The sequence below is a fragment of the Lissotriton vulgaris genome, chromosome 1_1, assembly GCF_964263255.1.
Source record: "Lissotriton vulgaris chromosome 1_1, aLisVul1.2, whole genome shotgun sequence".
NCBI classification, from domain to species: Eukaryota; Metazoa; Chordata; class Amphibia; order Caudata; family Salamandridae; genus Lissotriton; species Lissotriton vulgaris.
Genome location: NC_141685.1, coordinates 2,090,795,071 through 2,090,817,886, shown reverse-complemented (window position 1 = coordinate 2,090,817,886; position 22,816 = coordinate 2,090,795,071). Strand labels below are relative to the sequence as shown.

The window sequence follows — 22,816 nt, the reverse complement described above, 5'->3', positions numbered from 1 at the left end:
CACAGAATTACTAAATTACTGCTAATAGTTATGACAGTTTGACCTATGAAGGCACAGAGCGGTCAGGCTGAAACTTAGGAAAATGTGAAAAGTATTTAGAAGTACCAAAAGAAGTTGAAAAGTCAAAACCACAACATAAGAAAAATCCCACTCCAAATTCTAAAAATATAAAAAAAGTAATGCCAAAAAGTGGAAAGAGTCAACCACGAGCAACTGGTCACACTAGAGAGGGACAAATGTAAGGTTTAAGCTTGACCACGATTGAGAGCTGTTCAGATATGAAGAGCAGGTTGATACATGTCAAAGAGTTACATTCAGAATGTCTGAGAAGGTACAGGCCTCAGACGGGCAAGGCAGCAGGCTGAATCCAAAGACAGGTTTGTTGATGGTGGGGTGCTGAAGGGCAGGGAAGCCATTGACAAAGGTGGAAAATGCTCCAAGTGAGAAAAGATCAGAGTTCATGCCCAGGAAACTGTCAACATTGTATGATTTTACAAAAGGAAAAAGAGTAATTTATTTGATCCAGTGCAGCTCCTACAGCAGTATTGGTGTTAAATGTGCAAAATAAACACAGGCAACTGTACTGTAGCTTCTAGATTGTATCTTTTTCAGAATCTTAATATTGTTGGGCTTCCCAGTGCACATCCTTGGGAACTAGGTATTAAACTCCCTTGACATTACTGGACTTGAATTGTCATCTCCTCTGATCAAAACATCTGTTCTCACTTATGTGGTGCTGCTGCTGCTTTTCAAGTAGGCACATTCTACTTCCAATGTGTGTCTGTTTGTCTGTTTGTGTGAGTGTATCTGTGTGTCTACATATGTATTTATGTATGCATATATCTATATGCTTTTCTATAGCGTGAACCTAAACAAAAGGTAGCAGAGCTCTACATGGTCAAAGGCATATCTGTTTCTATGCAACACACTAACTCTAGGAAGACCTAGGGGATGGAACTAGAGCACAGGGCACTCAGAGCAAACCGGCCTCCAACCTAGCATGAATACACAAAAGAAGCTGCTCCAAGTTACAATGACTGAAACTTAGTAGATACTAAGTGAAAGTGCTTGCATCTCACAAAATGTGAAGGACTGTCCTCACACACCACCTGGTGTCATGCTTCACCATCGGCAGTCCTCGCTCTCTAAAAACTTGGTTTGATAGAGGGCGGGCCTACATAACCAAGAGACTTGTGCTAACCAGCTTGTGTGAATATGGTAAAGGTTACAGAGTGCCTTTATCTATAGCGTACTTATTAGACCTGGCATCATTGGCATGAGTCTCCCTTCCATTTTGACAGATTGCCTCCTCTGTTTTGATAGGTTTTTGCTGGTTATATGCTTTGGGCACTGTGCCACTGCTATTCAGTGCCACAGTGCAAGTGCTCCCTATGTTAAATTAATGCACTAATTGGTGATTCCTGATTTTCCTGTCAGCCCCTAGAGTACAGTGCACCATGTGTGCCCAGGGCTTGTAAATCAAATGCTACTGTTGGGTTTGCAGCACTGGTTGTGCCACCCACAGAAGCAGCTTGTAAAGTGTGTCTCAGGCCTGCCATTGCAAGGTCTGTGTGCAGTCTAGTACTGCCATGTCGACTTGGCCAAGTGCACCCACTTGCCAGTCTCTAAACCTTCCCTTTGCTTCATATTAGACACCCCTATGGTAGGCCCAAGGGCAAGGTGCATTGTAAGTATAAGGTAATCTCCAGCTCCCCTCTGAATTATCTTTCTGGGAATTCTCAACTCCAGACATTTGTGTGTCGCTGGGAGCTGGAAGCGCGACGCATCGAGAGGAAGCGTGTCGCTGCCGCAGCTGATATCGTCGCATCGCAGGAGAAGCGAGCCTTCGCCGCATCTCCCTGGAAGCGTGTGTTCATCAAAGCTGCCTGCTGTCGCATCACCGCAGAAGCGTGATGCCATCGAGAGAGTCGCCATTGCATCACCGAACAAGCGTGTCGTAGGGCCTGTCGCAGCTGGAAAGTACAGAGTCGTCGCAAGGCTGCCAGGGCGTCTACGCATCGTCCTCGCATCGCTGCATCAAGGGCGCCATCTTCTCGCATCGCAACCAGATCATCGCATCGCATCAAGGCGCCATCTTGCGCACTGCAATGGGCCCACAGGCCGAGAATCTACGCATCACCTCCGCACCGGTAAGAATAATGACACATCCCCGACTCTGCGCAAGCATTGAGGCACAACGCATCATCTCCCCCGGATCACGGAACCAACGCATCTTCCCTTTTGCGAGCCTTTTGTTTACTTTGCGTTATGCATCCAGGTACTTTGTTGAGAACTTTGTCGCATTTACCATAAACTTGAACTAAGCAACTTTAATCATCTTTAAAGCAATCTATATAAAGAATACTTATTTTTATAAACCCAGTGTTGTGTCCATCTGTAGTGTTTTCACTGTATTACTGTGTATATTCACAAATGCTTAACGCACTGCCTCTGAGATAAGCCTGTCTGCTTGTGACAAGCTACAAACGAGATGAGCTGGGGTTATTAGGGAGTGTAATCCCCTTCTCCTGATTTAGATGTAAGGGTCCCTATTTGGACAAAGGTGAATACCATTGCCAACTAGAGACCCCCAGATCTAACAGTACCTAACCTATTCAAGGTCATTTTCCATGAAAATAATATCTCTTCCTAATTATCAGTAGAGTCACTGAGTGCTACAAGTACAGGTCTGTAAGCACAGATCATCCGAATACCCAGGTAGCTTATTTATTTGCTGCCTTACTTGCATTGTAGTATGGAGACAGTGGTAAAAGCTGATGTGAACTGGTACATTTGTAAGCTTCTAGTTAATACTCCACGTGGTGTGTCACTGATGAACAGACTGCTGTCTAGTTTCAGGCTAACAGAGAGGAAAACTATTATTTGACTTTTTCTTTGTAGGAAACCCAGTAGAAAATTGCACAGGTCCTAAATCAACAACTGAACAAAAAGGTATTTGAAAAAATGAAGATTGTCTGACAGCCACACCTGGTGTAACAGGTAATATGTATAGGTAGGTTGTTAAGGAATATTGGGCTGGCACATTTCAGACTTCTCTTAGACCACTTTTATTTGAACTGCTGTTTATAAAGCTTGCTCTCGCATGAGAATGTTCTTTTATATCATGACTCTAGATTGTGCTATTTCTGAATGGTATAATGCCTAAAGGAGGGTGATGCTTTGCAAGAAACCGAGAAACGGGAGTTGCCTGGATGTATTGGCACATGTCCACATGTCCACTAGGAGTTGTATTTTTGAAATGAGGGTGGTTTGAGAGAGATGGTTGGCATTCTTCTTTGGATGTTGAAATTTGGAAACTCTGACTGAAACAGTAAATGAGAGGCGTGGTGTGCAGTGTTTCCTCATGCTGCTGCATTGTTTTCTTCCATTTAAGTGCTCCAACTGCCACTCTCGATAACCCGAGGGGTGTTTAAAGGGATTCTTCTGCTTGCTTCATCACCCAGCCAAAAGGAACTCTTACACTGAAGCATACATCACTGTATTTTAAACCTTCTCAACTAACCTATTGATCTATAACAAACATTACTGCGTTGATGCATGACCTCAGTCATCTAGCTTCTACAAAACAGAATGTAACCTGAAAGTTGGAATTTGTTTCAGATCAGTTTGCACTAACTCAGTTTTCCTGAGATTCAACATGAACATTCAGAAGCCTTTGTACTTATTTTTCAGATGCAAAGAGAGACAACTTGAAAGTACCATGTGGTGCATGAGAATCTGCTTGCATGAAGCTGGCGTCTGCACGTGCTGCTTTGGTTTAGATTAGGCAAGTACATAGTGCATTGCATGCGAACCCTGATGAAGGTTGCAATACATGTAATACGACTAACAGCCACCCCACCACATTTAACATGTTTAGCAATTATTGTCTTCACCATTTTCAATGGGAGTCAATAGAAATGGGAAGGGGTTTGACGCTTGTCACGTGACACACACGCCTCATGTGGAGAATCTATTGTGAGTTGTGAACTTTTTACAAGCAGGATTCACTATAGGACAGAGAATGGTGTTGGTTGTTGGTTCTATTTGCTCGGACAACTGAACTCCACAAAGCATCACCCAAACACAGCTTTGGCAGGCCTCTCAATAGGATATCTCGAGGGATGGTGTCACCAGAACTTTCTGAAGAACATGACATGATCAAAAATTACTTTTTCGAAAATTGAACATGTGCGCTAGTGCACTATATATGCTGATTTTCCTAAGAAACTATTATTACTATATAATAATATGCATTATTATTTGCATTATTAATATTAATATTACCATTTATATTTATTCATGAAACCCATTCTATGTACATATTCTATTCAACAATTTGAAAGACTTACCACAGAACTGCTGTGTTCGCCAATCAACGCAAATTCCATTTATTCTGCAAATGTGGCTGTAGGCAGCTACGATTTCACACACATCCTGCCCGTGACAGCTGGTTTCCTCACAAAGTGCAAAGTAGGTACTTGGTGGAATTATTTTGTGACAGTCCTGAAAAATTGGTGAAAGAAGTATTTTGCAACTACTACTGATGGGTTTAGTGCATCCATCATCTTGCACGGTTTCACACTTTCTGCCCATGGGGTCTTCCTTTGTCCATGCTGTGATGAATCTGCTGCTGTCTTTTGTAACTGAACCATCATTTAGCATGAAGTCATTGGAGGGCACTTGATCACATACTCCTGGAATGGTAAGAAATGGAAAGAAAACAAGTACAACAGCTATTAGAGTCATCTTAATGCAAGAGTTGTACATTACTTGTATCTTAGGGCATATGTAGTCATTACACAATCTGTGTCCTTCAAACAATTTAGTATAATCTACATTTGCATCTACATCCATATCATACACGATTGAAGTCACTATTCTCTAATAAAGAAATAGAAATGACTTTGAAAAAAAAGCTCACAGCAAAAAAATATATGTCCTTATTTGTTTACATATCAAGGGCCAGATTACAAGCTGTGTGCAAATGTTTGCACACAGCAGTAGTAGGACATCCTTTCTCGTTCTGTGATGACCCTTTCTTAAAAATCACGTGACTCTTCATCATTTCTAAACACCTATACCTGCCTGTGGACTTCATGATGAAACCTGGGAGCCTCCCAAGATAATGCTGCCTAAATTTGTTTTACTCTTCCCTTGTACTGCTGCTCGTCAGGAAACAGGTGGGACTTGGCTAGCGAATGGGACCTTTCCCGAGGGTGACATGCTGTGTACACAATGCCATCTGGTGTAAGATCAGTTCTGAAACTTATGTCACATTCCTTCCAAACCAAAATAAACCCCTGGACATTTGGGAGCTGATTTGTGAATGTTCTACTGTTTATATAAAAGTATAGTTAGTGCTTGAATGAAACTTCCCATATCGAGCACGGCCACCAATATGGACTGTGTATGCCAGACCTTCCATGAGTCACTTGGAGCATCGAAGATGGGCGGCTTGTCTTGCGGACCAGCTGTGAACATAATAAGTGCATGACCGGCCTCCAAAGTTATATAGGAGTGTAAAATTAGGTAATGTCACTCTAGGGGACGTCTGATGTTCATGGCCTGGTTACTGTGAGTTTATGGGCCTCTTGGTTTGTTCCATGAATGGATGGGTATTGGTAACCTATTCCGGTAGATGCTTAGGCAGTGTGTAGACAAAAATATTTTCCAGTGCGCTCTACCAGGACTATGTCCTTCAGCATATATCCTGTGGCGAGCCGTTAGAGTGACGGAGAACACCCCCTATAACAGGAGAAGACCTGCACAGTACTTCTAAGTAGTACTTCATTACTGAAACCACTGGAGCGGCAGTATTCGGGAGCGCTTCGCTAGTCTCCCCTTTGCTGGAAAGGCCCAGTATGTAGTGGACTGTCATATGGCTAAGGTGATCAGTTATGGTGCAAAATGTGTGGCTTGGAAAGTACACACAACCAGTACCTAGGCGTCAATCACACTCTTGCTTGGTGGAGAACTGAAATCCTGGAACTCTTATTGCACATTAACATTGTGCTCTAGCCAGTTAGCACCCTTCCTGCTTGACAGTATTCCCACAAGTCCAGTTGTGAAGGACTTGTGGAGGAAAGGGTTAATGGTCCAGTGATAGTTACACCTTCCCAGCCCTGGGCTCTCTGACAATCAGGAAGTACAAAGAAAGTCAAACTGCTTAAAATCAAAGAGCTCTGAACTGCCTCATGTGCTGGGTGGACTACAAGCACTGATTTGACTAGAACTCACAGCTGATACACTTTGAAGATTAACATTTTAAAGCTCTACTTGTCATATTAGCAATTCATATGTTTGTTTTCTCATTCACCCCTCTCCAGCAGAGTGCTCCTGTACCAAACTCCATTTTACATCTAGTTAATTGTCTAGATAATAATATAGTTAATAGTTGATAATAATATTTAGTTTGGTTGTGAATATAAACTAGCTTGAAGCAAATTATATTATGTTGGTTTAGTGTACTACACATGCCGCTGCACCTCACTGTTATGGGAAGCCTTACACTCGCCTTAGATATCCAAGAAAGGTGAGTTGTTCACTGAGCAAAAGAAGGGCTTTTGCCCAACTATCTCAATCCTATTGTGAGCTCAGGACCTAATTAGAAATGCCCAAAGGAGAGGGGATTCCAGTTAACAGGTGACCTTTTAGGAGGGTCTATCTGGCAAGTCAAAATGACACAATAGATGTTCGCACAAGATAGAAAATTGTCGTTTTTCAGCAGAATAATGGAGGGAAATGGAGTAGAATGCATTTAGAAAACTGATGTCCATGATTTACATTTAAGAGAAAGGAGGTGAGTCCGTCAACCTTACATTTTACTTATTGGTATAGTAAAGCCTGCGTACGTGAATGCGAACAACAAGGAGACCTGAACACTAGAATCTGGAAGAAACTGGCATCCATTGTGGGGTGCATAGCGTTCCTACGTTCTATTGATGGAGCAAGGATTCGCACGTAAAGCGACTTGCTCACGTTCAAGAACCTCGCATAACCAATAATGTCATTAATCAACCCGTTTTGTCATTAATATTGCACTTTCACACAACACGCGGGTGTCCAAGAGATGCTTGCCTATGTGTCTATTAATCATAACGAAGCTTGCATACTGAAAGACCGCTGCTTTGCAGAAATCTAGTCTGCGCATGCGTCGGTCATACCCATGTGATGTGATGCACTCGTAGTTCTGGAGGGATTTTTCGCACATGCGCATTACTACTAAAATGGCCGCTTTGTTTTTAACATGCTCTCTGCTTGCTACTGCCGCTTTTGCTCAGCTGTCTATTTCTGCTTAATCCTCTAATGCTATAGATATTATGAAGTAAGGGGTGCAGTGAAGCCAATCATGGTATACAGTGTATTCCTTTTTTCTGTGTTTCTAATTTGTTTTCGCGTACTTTTCATGTACCGCGTATCTGTGGGCCTGGGAGTGGGGAGCCTCTCCATCTTAGAAGTCTGAAAGGGACTCATCACGTGACAGGAGAAACGAAGTCTTGCAACAGTGGAACTCAGCCAGCTGGCTGCCGAAACTGAGATGCTCCTGGGAACCTACTCTCTGTCCTAGGAGAAGACTTCGACTTGTACCTGAAATGTATCTACTTATGTGATAATGTTTGTGTGCCCCATTGTTCTCTTTCACATGTATGCCATGGGAACTGGAATGTAAGGGGTGGGTACGAAAACTAAATATTAATTATGTGAACACTGAATTCTAGTTGGTGACAATGACCGAACCACCTCACTTGTCCAATCCAAAGTTGGGGCTCCTGTCATTTGCAACATTTATGGGTGTTCCATGGGCCCGAAAACAGTATATCTAGTCTAGACTTAGCTAGAGAAATTGTCCGACTTGTCCGAGTAGCAGACCTGTCACCGACCCTACGAACTCTATAGGTGATTGATACAGAGAGCTGCGGAGCACTCTGTCCGTAATTTCCACAAACTCCAAGGGGTGGAATAGATTTAAGTGCTGGCGAAGCACTTTGCTGGGAGGTTCGAGAACCCAATTGGGGTTATTGGCGGATTCCGTGCAGAGAGGGAGTAACGCAGGCGTTTCATCCGAAGCTGCAGGTGTTGGACGTGCCCTTTGATGAGCCCAGTCCTGATCCAAATCCTGAGGGGTGTCCTGTCCTGACTGTCCATGAGCTGTACCTGCTCGCCTACTGGCATCCTAAATCCTTGAGGGTCCTTGTCCTCGCCTTTTCCCAAACTGACCCGTGGCCAGGGTTAGTCTTCATTCCCGTCCTAGGTAAATATCTAATTGTGGGTGTTCGTCTACCTATACTCTTTCCGCTCCTCCTTTTAATAAAGCATCTTTGCCTACGTTATTTTCCGGTCTTTTTCTAAAGATTTTACATGCAACTGTTTTATTAGTTATGTTCCATTCTTCCCTCTACCTGTAGGATATTATTGAAACTGTTTACTTACTTAGTGTGATCTAATTTTACTCATGTTTAGAATCTAGGCTTAAATCAGTAGTCAGAATAAGGTCTGTTTAGATCACTTGTAGAAATTCTAGCACTTTACTATATAGTATGTTCTTTCCCAAATTTTACCTGCCTTAGTGTAAGCCTGAAACTGAATAGCATGTTCCCTGTCACCCTTTCCCTGTAGTTTTTGCTCGCACTAAATGGTGCTCACTCTCCTCCATAGTTACCTTATAGCCCTGATTCTAGTTATTGACGTTTTAATCTGTATCAACTACATCCTCATGGCATATACACTCTAAAAGTTTTTTCGATATAAAGTCTTGAAAACCCATCAGGTGTCTGTGGTTATTACAACCGTATAAAATTGTAATGTAAATGTGTGAAGTATTTTTAGTTATCTTATCTCCTACCCTTGCTTGCTCCTGATTCGTCGGGAACATAGGTACCTGTGACAAGGTGGTAAGTCAGGTACATTGGAAATAATAGTAAGGAAAAACACCCGAATTACTGATAGGGATGTGTAAAATCGCCCGATTCACAAAAGTATAGTGTTAAACACGTCATGGGCCCAAGTGCGTGTAATCTGGTCAAATAAAGAGTCGGGCGACCTGCGCGCTCTATCAGTAATTTTCTGGTAGCAAGAGGATGGTTAGGACTAGTTAAGATAGGTAGATAAGATAGTTTCTGATGAACTGTGAAAAATAAAATGTGCTGCAAAACTTTTTATTGCTGCTAAAATAGATTTTCCTCTATTATTGCTTTGAAAAAGTTATAAAATGTTTTGAAATTATATTTTATGAAATGCTGCTATATTATTGCATGTAATTAACAAATTGTGAGTGATTGTTTTGTGTTGTTGGAATCCCCGGGGAAATAGAATAGCAAGTGGTGAGTAGAATCCACTTGGCTGTGAGGTCACTGGCTGGGAGGGAGATTTGTCCATGGTTAGGCAGAACTGGAAGCGCTAATTAGGATTTTTCTGAATGAATTATTGAATAAAGGATAGCTACGAGTCCACTGTTGAAACCTCCGTTGTGATATCACCTAGTAAGGGTCACACGCGGAAGGAGTAGTGGGTTCGTCGGAGCTTGAGTGATAGCAAACAAGTCCGCTGGTGAAACTTTTGACTTAGTATATATCCCGGAAAGAAGTGGATGAGTCAAAGAAGTAGCAGGTTCTCTAATGCTCGTATGAGAGGATAGGCAGAAAGATCTATCCGAAGTGAATGAAAAGTAGACAGAAGTGGTTTACTTGCAGTGAGAGAAAAACCTTCTTCCTTTTTAAAACCCTCGAGCACAGTGGCGAAAGTTATACGTTGTTAACTAAATTGAGCACTTGCACTTTAAGAAAAATTCAAAGTTTCCGTTACCTTGTGAAGGAGGGAGTCGGTTGCAAAGCCGCACTGACGTCACTCCGTGCCGCGCTGGTATTGGTTGAAACAGCGGGTGTGTAGCGAAGCTGGAATTGTAAGGGAGGGTTGAGTGCCGAAGCGTGAGACCGTGTCTCACGAAAAGGCCGCGCACCCATTGGTCAAGAGTATTTGCAACCTCTGTGTTGATTAGTTGCTGTAAATTGAAAGACGCGCTAGCATTGGAAGCGCATTAGTAAACAAAAATTAATCAATCCGAGCTTAAAGACAGCTTGGAGAGGTGTATGTGGTATCCCGAATTCTTACCTGACCCGAAAAATTTAGGTTTTCATAAGGAGCAGATGCTAAGAGGTAGACCTTACAATATGTACGGAAGCAAGAGAAAAATGTCATTTGCCGAAAAGATTAAGAACTATTTCAAGAAAGACAAGCCCATTAGAACTAGGGAGGGTGTAATCATTCCACCACCTAATACTCCTGCATCATTTATGATGTTTGACAAAGGGTATCATACTTGTGTATGGTTGGAGAATTGGGTAAAATATACTGAAGATGACGGAGTCTTAGCATTTCCCCTCGATGGTACCTTTAATGGTAGGATCCTGTTTAACTTGAGGACCCGAATGAATGAACTACACCCCAGACCCAGATTAACGCAATATGAAGCTTTAGAGGAGTGGGAGATTGAGGCTCTAGAGCGAGACAGACCCCGAATGGATAAGGGGGTGAGCAAATGGTATCCGAAATTACAGCGAGAAACTAAGGAGAAAAAGATGAAACAGTGGAGACAGAATATTATTATTATTAAATTATTATTATTATTAAAAAAGATTTGGTACCGCGCACATTCACCAATTGGTTTCTTGGCGCTCAAGACCAGGCGGGAGAAGAACATTCAGGGTCAGAGCAGCTAACCGTGCGCCAGACGCAACAGGTGGGTTTTCAAAGAACTGCGAAAACAGCAATAGTCGGTGGACAAACGAATAACAAGAGGGAGGGAATTCCAGGTAGTGGGAGCAAGAAAAGAGAAACAAGCACCCCCATGTTTTTTACGGTTGAACCTGGGAGTGATCAGCAGGTTGTGAGCCGACGATCTGAGGTGACGGGGCGGAACATAGGCATGCAAACAAGAAGAAATGAAAGCAGGGGCACAGGTAAACAGGGATTTAAAAATGGTACAGGCCATTTTAAAAACACACCGTTGCGCAACTGGGAGCCAGTGTAGAGTCTTCAGCAGAGGGGTGACATGCTGATGTTTAGGTTGCTGAAAGATCAACCTGGCTGCCTGATTCTGAACCAGTTGGAGTCGGGAAAGGTGACAGGCAGGAACCCCCACGTATAGACAGTTGGCATAGTCTAGACGTGAGGTAATGAGGGCGAGGATAACAAGAATAAGGGGCTCTTGGGATAGAAACCTGCGAATCTTCCCGATTCGGCGGAGATGGAAAAAACAGGCCGAAGTGACGGTGTTGATGTGAGGCCGCATCGAGAGGTCACTAGAAATGGTAACCCCCAAGCTCTTCACTGTGTTTACTGGGCAAGGAGGGGAACCCAGAGCGGTGGGCCAAAAGTTGGGAGACCAGGGAGTGAGAGGACCGCCGGTCACCACCAACTCTGTTTTGCTTGGATTAAGCTTTAATTGGCTAAGGTTCATCCACTCATAGATAAAGAGCATGGCATTTTGAAAATTGGAACAAGAGGAAGGGGAAGAATTAATAGGAAAAATAAGCTGCAGATCATCTGCGTAATTGAAAGCAGTAACTGAAAACTGACGAAGAGAGACAAGAAGGGGCTGCATATAAAGATTAAACAAAAGAGGGGACAAAGCAGAACCCTGGGGGACACCACAGGAGAGAGAAGATGGGGGGGCAGAGAAAGAAGAAAGGCGAACAGATTGAGAGCGGGAATGGAGAAAAGATACCACCCATGACAGGGCCAGGCCAGAGATGCCAGCATTTCTGACACGGTCGACCAGGATTCCATGGTCGACCGTGTCAAATGCGGCTGAAAGGTCCAAGAGTACAAGGGCCTGGGCCAAGTTCTTGTCAGCTCCCTGTTTCAGCGTGTCCATGACTGCCACCACCACTGCCTCAGTGGAATGAGCAGGTCTAAAACCGGCTTGCCGATCGTCGAGGAAGTGAGTTTCCTCGATGAAGGCACTGAGGCAGCGGGTGACATAAGTCTCCAAGACCTTACCCAGGTAAGGGAGGAGGGAGATGGGACGGTAATTTGCCAACGTGGTAGGGTCAAGACCAGGTTTTTTGAGAATGGGGACCACCACAGCGCTTTTAAAAGCATTGGGGACAGAGCCTGACAAGAGAGATTTATTGAAAAGATCAAGAGGGGGGCCGGGACAGGCCACAAAGGCAGCTCTTAGAATAGACGTAGGACAGCAATCATTAGGCGAGCCAGAGCTCACAGTCTGAAGTAGTGAAAGAAAAATGTCCAAAGAGATAGGGGGAAATTTAGAGAAAGAATGAGGATTCGAGGAAGGGAGAACAGAATCATGAGATAGAGTTGTAGAGGGAATGTTATTTTTGATCGCGGAAATCTTGTCAGAAAAAAAAGAATTAAGAGAATTGCACAGGGCTTGAGAAGGTAAGGGCTGGGGAGTGACCCGGTCAGGAAGGGAGAGCTCAGCTACAATAGAAAAAATTTCTTTGGACTTGGATGCCGAGGTCAAGACCTTCTGAGAAAAATAGGAGAGTTTGGCCGAAATGATCGATTTTTTATACGTTTTTAGTAGATCAATGTAACTGATTTTAAGTAAAGGGTCATAATTACGCCGCCAACGGCGCTCAGCCTGTCTAAGGCGAAGTTTGTCCGCCTTCAGAATATGATGGTCGAGGGACTGTTTCCAGTATTTGGGGTTACTGAACACGAGGGAGGAAAAAGGACAGAGAAAACCCGACATTTAACGGCCATGGGGATTCAGAGGATGAATACCTGGAGGATTTATTAATGAAAAATCCACCACCTTATGCTGAAGAGTCTAGGCCTCTGAGTTCGAAAAACCCATTTTTCCGACATCCTAGAAGTAGAAGGGCTAGTGAGACAGATATAGCTGGTACTGGTAGCAAACTCAGTGGTAATGATGGATTTTGTAGACCTTGCACAGCAATCCCAAATTACAGACCCTTCGATGATGAAAGACCAGGTTTGGCAATCCCAACTGCCCTGGGTATATACCCACCATTAGTACCCCAAGTTATGCATGACAACTCCATGGAAAGGGCTTTACATGAACGAGAAAAGGAAGCATTGATAAAACAGCGAAATGAACTTATTCAGTATATAGCTCAGATAAATCGCAGTCCTGAAGCCTTGACAATTCCAGTCACTATTGGTCCAGTTGTTCCTCTTTATGGGGATAGACATGCTAGTCCAAGAACTCCAGTTATTACGCCAATCATAGCACCGCCTAGAAAAGAGCCGCTCATAGTTGATGATCAGGCAAGCAAATGTGAGTCTGTGATCTCCCTGATGGATCTGCCCATAAGGGAACCTGGAACCAGTGCACCACGGTCGGGAAATCAGACTAAGGCAAAGGAAGTCCTGATAGAAACAGCTTCAGGTACCCAGAGTGCCACTGTAGTGACTCCGGAAGAAATAGAACGATGGTCCAGAGAAATGGAAAAAGAAACTCTTCAGCCGAAAACCATTAGATATATACAAGCTAAGAATAGAGCTGGAGGAACTGACTGCTGGGAATGTGGGATTAGACAGGTTAAATACCCTTGATGAAGAAGAATTGTTGTTCCTATGCAAAAGCCTTACCCGAAACACCAAAGTGTTCCATGAAAAATTAATGGACACAGCAGCAAATATGGGAATAGATGTTAGTCGATCCAAGGTACTACAGAAACCCTACAGAGCAGAATTTTCAGACAAAGATTTAGAAAATATGAATGTGTCAGGGAAGAAGATACAGATAAAAGAATTGCTGAACATAATGCAGAAATGGGGAGATCTAGATAAGTGGAAAGCCAGATGGGCAAAGAAAAAGAAAGACAGTAGGGCCAAACCAAAGACTTATGAATATGTCCTAAAAGAAGTTGAAAAGGCAGAAAATCTGTATCCCATGAGAGCAGTACCAGGTGGGAAATATGTACATGTCCCATGGTCCCGACAGGATATTGTGTCCTTTACCAATGATTTCCCAAAATTAAGAGAGAAGCCTGTAGAATGGTATAGGCAGGTTGAGCGATTCGTGAAGGTCCAAAAATGTCTCCTGAAGGACCTGGATGGGTTCTTTGACATTGTAGTTCCTGTAGACTTATGGACAGAATGCGAAATTGCAGTTGATTGGCCCAGTGAAAAATATGAGAGAGACTCCAGAACCGGAGCTCCCTCGCCAGAGGTAATGAGAAAGTATGATAAAGTAATACAATACCTAAAAGAGAAAGTGCCAGCAAAAGAAACTGATTGGACACGTATAGATAGAACTACTCAAAATTGTGATGAAACAGTGCACTCCTACTATGATCGACTTCTACAGGTATTCAAAACCTACAGTGGAATCGATAATATTGAAATGAAGGATATGACCCATTTCATTTACCGATTCGTGTTGGGGTTGAGGCCTGAAATATCCCAGTGGATCAGGGATAATAAAAACTGTTGGCAGGGAAAACCCATAGCTGAGGTCCTCAAGTACGCCAAGTACTGTGAGGATGAGCTGGAGAACAAAAGAAAAGCCCTGAAGGAGAAGGTGATGTGGGCACAAGTAAAATTGGCTGAACAACAAGAGAAACAGTTAAGTAAAATGAATAATAATGCTCAAAACACTACTTCTGGGGGAGGGGGGAAGCCCCGAGTAAAAATGAGTAGGAAAGAAGTCAAAAAGAAGTTTCCCTGTCACGGGTGCGGTCAGATAGGGCACTGGAGAGACGAATGTCCACATTTGCAGGCTGGTAATGCCCCCATAAATGGTTTAAATTCACAGGTGCAGAAAGAGGGGCCACAAAAGAACCAGCAACAGGTAAAACAGAATCAGTTGCCTCAAGCTCCTAGACCTAACTATAAGAACCAAGCTCAGCAGAATGAGGGGGTTGAGGTATGGAAGGACGAGATGAGAGAAGTGCAGCGACTTCGCAATTCCTGCTAAATGATACATTCCTCTGTGATGAACCATACTGACGGGGCCTGAGGGGGGAGGACAAGGAGTGCGTGCTTGGCGCCTCCTTACCGGTAGACCAGACAGGGCCATACATTGAAGGAAAGGTTGAAGAAAATGATATCACCTTTCTGTTGGACACTGGTGCTACCCGTTCTACTGTGAGAACAGTAGACGTTCCAAACCTACCCCTCTCGGGAGAAGCCATCCAAGTAGTGGGCGTGTCAAATCAGATAATCAGTACTCCAGTAACTGAACCAATGGAGATTTCTATAGGGAACTTTAAAGAAATGCACAGATTTGTTGTCTGTGACTCTAGTCCTGTGAATTTACTGGGACGTGATTTGTTGTGCAAAATGAACTGTACCATCTTTTGCACACCAAAGGGCGTCGAAATTCAAACCCCAGATGAAGATGGACTGTACAAGTTGATGTTACTAAGGCCTGACACAGAAATAAAAACACTGACAATACAGGACTTACCTGAAGAACTCCAACAGAAAGTGATACCAGAGGTGTGGGATTTCACTGGGAGAGATGTGGGATTAATGGCAAATGTAGACCCAGTTAAAATAGCCATTAAGACAAATGCAGTATACCCAAATATCAAACAGTATAAAATGAATGCAGAAGTGAAAGCTGGAGTTGCTATGTAAATGTAAATGTATGTAAATGTATTTGAGCTTATATAGCGCACAGCTACCCACAAAGGGTTTCCCGGCGCTTGCTTAGGGAACCCGTCCTGGTATTCCCCTGTGAGATAACCCCGGCAGGGTATCCACAAGGTGAAAGCCAGGCATCCCGCCGCGAGGGGCTGTTGTGGAGATTAAGCAAGCTATTGCCCAGAGTCGCAGAGTGTGAACCCGTGAGTTGAGAAGGCACCGGAGCGAGAATTATCGAGTCCGTGGAGTTTTTTGAGCCCAAGACCCGCCGAGGCGGGGAATTGAACCCTGGTCCAGGGCCGATCTCAGCTTCCGGGTCTGCCGCCTCTAACCCCTGAGCCACACTTCTCCACAGAAGTAAAGAAGTAAAGAGATTGCTAGAAGCTAACATTATACAGGAGGTAATGAGCAGTCCTTGTAATTCACCCATAATTGGAATTAAAAAGCCTAGTGGAAAGTACAGGGTAGTGCAGGACCTGCGAAAGGTAAACCAGATTGTTGTACCTTGCTGTCCTATTGTGCCGAACCCTGCAGTGATCTTGTACCAAATTCCATGGAATGCGGAATGGTTTATCGTTATTGACTTATGTCACGCATTCTTTTCCATCCCATTGCATCCAGACAGCAAATTTCTTTTCTCATTTGAATTTGACAGTCATGTCTACGTCTGGAATCGTGTCCCTCAGGGGTACGCAGAAAGTCCTTCGATTTTCAATCAGATTTTAAAAAGATGCCTTGAATCACTAATCCTGCCTAGAGAATCAGTTTTGGTCCAGTACATAGACGACCTTCTAGTGGCGTCTTAAAAGTCGGAACGACTGTGTTACTGATACCATTGCATTGTTGAATCACCTAGGCAAGGGAGGACATAAAGTATCACCTGACAAATTACAGTTCTGTAAAAACTCAGTGAAATATCTGGGACACCAGATAGAAAAAGGTATCCAGAAGGTCACTTCAGAAAGAATTAGAATAATTCGAGACATGGAGTTACCCAGAACCCAGAAAGAAGTTAGAATGTTCCTAGGAGTTGTAGGGTACTGCAGACAGTGGATTGCAGGGTTTGCTGTTCTAGCAAAACCATTAATAAAAATGACCAAGAAAGGAGTACAAGATCCAGTTACCTGGGATGACGAAAGTATGACAGCCTGGATAAAATTACGAAATTGTCTGTGTTCAGCTCCTGCATTAGGAATGCCTGACTATTCCAAAAACTTTGACCTGTTTTGTGACACACGAGACAATTGTGCACTCTCAGTCCTAACACAAGAACATGGTCTGACCAGACGTCCGGTGGCCTATTTTTCGGCTACTTTAGATCCAGTGGCAGCTGGATTGCCTGGATGTTTGAAAGCAGTAGCTGCAACTTGCACTAGTCTAGAACAGAGTGAAAGCATTGTTATGGGACATCCTGTAACTGTATATGTTCCACATTCAGTTGTGATTCTGCTGACCAGAACAAAGACTTAGTATCTCACACCCAGTCGGCTGACTAAGTATGAGAGAATTCTTATAGGTGCAGAAAATGTGATAAATTCCCGATGTAATATATTAAATCCAGCAACCTTGTTACTAAACACCCAAAGTGCAGAAGGTGAGAGTCAAATGGAGCATAACTGCATTGACCTAACTGAATTTAGCACTAAACCACGTCCTGACATAAAAGAGACAGCTTTACCTGTAAAAGACCTTGTGATGTTTGTGGATGGCTCCTGTTTAAGACATGAGGATGGAGGTCTGAGTGCTGCCTATGCGGTAGTCACTCTAGAAACGACCCTAGAAGCATCCTACCTAAGTGAAATAAAATCTGCCCAAGTAGCTGAATTAATTGCATTGGCAAGAGCTTGTAAACAAGGGAAAAACAAGAGAGTAACCATATATACTGATAGCCAATATGGTTACGGGGTTGTGCATGACTTCGGCCAGTTGTGGCTGCAAAGAGAATTCATGACTTCCTCAGGTACCTCTATCAGAAATGGAAAAGTGGTACAGAACCTACTGGAAGCAATCCAGTTACCCAAAGAATTGGCAGTGGTCAAGTGTGCTGCTCATAAATCTGGCAACGACGATGTGACAGCCGGAAATCGATATGCTGACCAAATTGCCCAATATTGTGCGCGATACAAAATGTCGCTAAAAATCAAATTGTGGGGAGGCGGAAACAGCTGCCAACTTATGGTGTTTGAGAATGTATCTACTTGGAGGGAACTGAAAGAATTACAACAAGCAGCAGAACCAGACGAAAAAGAGAGATGGGAGAAAGATGGATGTCAACCTAGGGATAGGTATGGTGTCATGGTTTGTGGTAATGGTACGCCTGTATTACCTGGCAGTATGGTTGATCCTATGGCAAGACTCATACATGGAGACTCAAACATAGGGAGGGATGCGATGTGGCGTGTTTTCCAAGAAGTGTGGTACAATTCGAAGTTCAGGAACATTGCAGAGGCACTTTGCCAGAGGTGTTTGACTTGTCAGCAGTTTAACCCGGGAAAAAGAACAGTAGTGGGACAAAGTACGATTGGAAAGGCAGAAGGTCCCTTTATCAGGCTGCAGGCTGACTTTATTCAGTTACCCATGTGCAAAGGATATAGGTACGTTTTGGTCATAGTCTGCTTGTTCTCAAGATGGGTGGAGGCTTACCCAGCAAAGAAAAATAATGCTATTACTGTAGTCAAATTACTACTAAGGGAACTGATACCTAGGTACGGTTTTCCAGAGACAATTGAATCAGACAGAGGTGGGCATTTTGCCAACGAAATATTAGATGATCTTTATAAAGCCTTCAAAATTACACCAAAACTGCACTGTGCATATCATCCAGAGGCTTCTAGAGTAGTCGAACAGGTGAATGGCACTATAAAATCAAGATTGGCAGAAATGTGTAACTCTACAGGATTGAATTGGATAGAAGCTTTGCCCCTTGTCCTGATGGGATTGAGAAGCATTCCAGACCGAAAGACAGGCCTGAGTCCCCATGAGATACTAATGGGGAGAGTGATGCGACAGGCATGGGTACCAGGACACAAACTGCTAAGTATTTCTGATGATTTGGTACTAGAATACTGCAAGCAGCTGGGTGACCAAGTGCGTTCTATCTCTCACCAGATTGGGGAGGACGCCGTCGCCTGGCCAACAACTCCAGTACATAATCTGAAAGCAGGTGATTGGGTTGTGTTAAAGAAACACACCCGGAAGAGTTGCCTTGGACCGAAGTGGGGAAAGCCAAGGCAAGTGATCTTTGTCACCACAACAGCAGTAAAGTGTGCAGGCGTGCCAAAGTGGATCCATGCCAGCCATACTAAGCGGGTAACCGGAGAAGAAGCGACTGAGGCTGAAGGTGGTGCAGCTGAGGGGTCTTCAGATGAGGGTCCGGAACTAGCTGATGTCAAACTACCGAGCACCAGTCAAGACGAATGGTTTCCAGCAAATGATTTGATTCTTGATCCAATAAGAACCAGAAAGTATTCCTACCTAGATAGAGAGTGGGATAGTGAGGACGAGACAGGAACAGACGGAGAAAATCAGGTTATCGAGAATCACATCATACCTGATAAGGAAATAGGTCAAGCAGGGTGAGAACAAGTCATCGACACTCCTCCAAAGACTCCAGAAACCGAAAAGGGACAGATAGTAATTAGGGCTGAAGTTCATGCGGAAGAAAATCAAGGGTTCGAAGTGCATGAACAGGAACAGATAGAAATAGACAAACGTGTTCAGGAGACAGAGTCTGAAACAGTTGAAAGTCAAAGACAAATCCAAAATATACCTGAACAAGGCCAGCTTAGAAACCAGGCGGAAGAAACTGAAGAAAGACCTGGGACTAGTCAGACAGGAAGGGAAAAGGATATTGTCTAAGTAACAGTGCCACAACTGAACGAAAATAAAAGGGCTCGTGAGGAGAGCCAAACTACAGAAACAGCTAAAGACTCAAGAAGAAGAAAAGTGAACCCAGATACATAAAAAGATTGAAACTAATATTAAACACAGTAGAAGAGAAATTAGAAGACCGAAAGAGGGCTGCCAGTGAAAGACAGAAAACCGGAGCCCAGCCAAACAGACGAAGTACCAGGATAAAAAGACAAAACAAAAATTATCGGAGTCCTGAATGGACTTACCTGGTGTTGGAAGAAATTGAAGATCTTGAAATAAGCGACCAAGGCGACAAAGAATCAATTGCTGATCAGGGTTCCGAAGAAGAAGACCCAACCTGAAAGTGTAACTACGTAAGCCTCTTGTGTAAAGTCACAAAGAGGGGTTGGAAAGCTTCTTTTGAGCCAAAATGTCTGATTCAAATGTGAATGGAAGACCTAGAGGAAACTGTTGTAAAACATGCTGCAAAGTATGTTTGTGTAGTGTAGCCATAGTACTAATATTGTGGATAGGACTAACAATTACCATTCCATTTATGATAAGTAAAGATGCTAACTTGTACCCTACTAAACAAGTGAAGCCAGACACAGAAGTTGTACAAACTGAAGAAACACATAAAAAAAAGATTCTATCAAAAATAGGGGTGCAAGTGTTAGTTTTATGGGTATTTTTGAAAGTTTTTATGGGAAGGGGTGGAATAAGGCTCTTCCTCAGATTGGTGAGATGAAGGCACTATGAAGTACTGAAGAAACACCACGAAGTGTAGAAAGACATGATAAGGCTCTTAGCCTTAGACAGACAAAAATGGACATAGATGCATCAGATGAGGGAGGACTACATTATCATAGAATCAAAAACAGAACACATTTAAATGTATTCGCAAATCTTCTAGTACACTATGTAGAAGCCATGGAAATAGAAGACTGTTATGTCTGCATGAAGCTACCTACTTCTGTAGCTGAAGGTGTGACCTATCACCATTTACCCTTAACCTATGGAATTTCCTGTAGTATATTAGCTAGCTTATTTTACAGAAGCACCTTACAGTACTACTATTCAAACTCTGACGTAAACTTTTCTGAACTTCCTATTCGGGGAAACCTGAATATTGTACATATTAAAAGTGACGTGACACGTTATATGGGAGAATATTTTCTGACTATAGGTGACATAGATTTACATGAAGCACGCAGAAGTAATTTGACCTGTTCATTACACGAACAAGAGAAAATGTTCTTAAAAATGGCAGAAAAGAGAAGGGAGAGTTTCCAGAGAAAGGCAAATGATAAAAGGCAGAAAACCCCTAAATGGGCTGAAAACATGGAAAGCACCTCAAATGGTGAAGCTAATCCTGCACTGTTGTTGGACTTCGAACGAAAAGGGAAACTCTGTCTTCATAGAGAAAAGACTAGCTATTATAACAATGTATTCATCGGTTCCAGTGAATGCGAACACAATTACAAGGTAATTGGAGGTTGGGGTTTCAAAAATGGGTCAGAACCTGTGTTTCACGGAATTTATTATATATGTGGAAACAAGGCTTATTTCAAATTGCCGGATAACTAGTATGGAAGCTGCTATTTTGGCATTGTCTTCCCGAAAATATACCATGTGAACAACGCCGCTGGAAGCAATGAAAATACTAATGGTTTAGTACGTAGTAGACGAGAAAGTGTAGGAGAAATTATAGGTGATATATTTAGTGCACTGATACCTGGAGTGGGAGTGGTTCTGAATACTCACCGAATTTGCTAATTGTCTACAGTAGTGGATCGGTTATCAACTGACACTGCTGCTGGATTCCTGCTGGTCAATACTGAAATGGTTGCGATCAGATCAATGGTTTTACAAAATCGACTTGCTCTTGATACCTTATTGGCAAAAGAGGGCGGAGTCTGCAGAATGTTGAAAGCGCAACATTGTTGCACTTACATTCCTGATAAGAGTGTTGAAATTAAGAAAAAAGTGAGAAACATTACTAATTTGGAAAAGGAACTCAAACCACTGGAGGTTGATAGTGCCTGGAAGAGACTAACTGATGGTCTCTCCTCTGTAGGTAGCTGGTTTTCTAACATAAGTAGAAGTCTCGTGGGAAAAATACTGATGCCAATGGCTGGAATAAGTTTGATTGTGCTGATCATAATAATTTGCTGCAAATGTCAAAAGTGCAGAAAGAAGTATACTGTAAATAAGAGAGGAGTGAAACGGAATGTTGATGAACTGGAATTAGAAGAGTTGAGAAACCGGATTTACAAAAAGGCCAAGAATTCCCATCCTAATAAGGATGCAGAGAAGAGACTCAACAGCAAATTTGTGGAGATTGAGATGAATGAGATGCGAGAAAGGAAGTTGGCATCTATTTCCATTAATAGTGATGATAGAAATTCCATCAAAGAGGGGATTGATGGAGCAAGGATTCGCACGTAAAGCGACTTGCTCACGTTCAAGAACCTCGCATAACCAATAATGTCATTAATCAACCCGTTTTGTCATTAATATTGCACTTTCACACAACACGCGGGTGTCCCAGAGATGCTTGCCTATGTGTCTATTAATCATAACGAAGCTTGCATACTGAAAGACCGCTGCTTTGCAGAAATCTAGTCTGCGCATGCGTCGGTCATACCCATGTGATGTGACGCACTCGTAGTACTGGAGGGATTTTTCGCACATGCGCATTACTGCTAAAATGGCCGCTTTGTTTTTAACATGCTCTCTGCTTGCTACTGCCGCTTTTGCTCAGCTGTCTATTTATGCTTAATCCTCTAATGCTAGAGGTAATATGAAGTAAGGGGTGCAGTGAAGCTAATCATGGTATACAGTGTATTCATTTTTTTTGTGTTTCTAATTTGTTTTCGCTTACATTTCATGTACCACGTATCTGTGGGCCTGGGAGTGGGGAGCCGCTCCATCTTAGAAGTCTGAAAGGGACTCATCACGTGACAGGAGAAACGAAGTCTTGCAACAGTGGAACTCAGCCAGCTGGCTGCCGAAACTGAGATGCTCCTGGGAACCTACTCTCTGTCCTAGGAGAAGACTTCGACTTGTACCTGAAATGTATCTACTTATGTGATAATGTTTGTGTGCCCCATTGTTCTCTTTCACACGTATGCCATGGGAACTGGAATGTAAGGGGTGGGTACGAAAACTAAATATTAATTATGTGAACACTGAATTCTAGGTGGTGACAATGACCGAACCACCTCACTTGTCCAATCCAAAGTTGGGGCTCCTGTCATTTGCAACATTTATGGGTGGTCCATGGGCCCGAAAACAGTATATCTAGTCTAGACTTAGCTAGAGAAATTGTCCGACTTGTCCGAGTAGCAGACCTGTCACCGACCCTACGAACTCTATAGGT

The 22,816-nt window shown here is 43.1% G+C and overlaps 1 protein-coding gene across 1 annotated transcript in view; it reads right to left on the bottom strand.

The window, feature by feature from the left end:
* Positions 1 to 22,816, bottom strand: part of VWF (von Willebrand factor) — a 1,126,314-nt gene that overhangs the window by 364,579 nt on the left and 738,919 nt on the right. Inside the window, exon 37 of the mRNA XM_086921215.1 lies at positions 4,353 to 4,697. Within this exon, the coding sequence (XP_086777341.1) occupies positions 4,353 to 4,697 (345 nt within the window). The remainder of the gene's footprint in view (positions 1 to 4,352; positions 4,698 to 22,816) is intronic.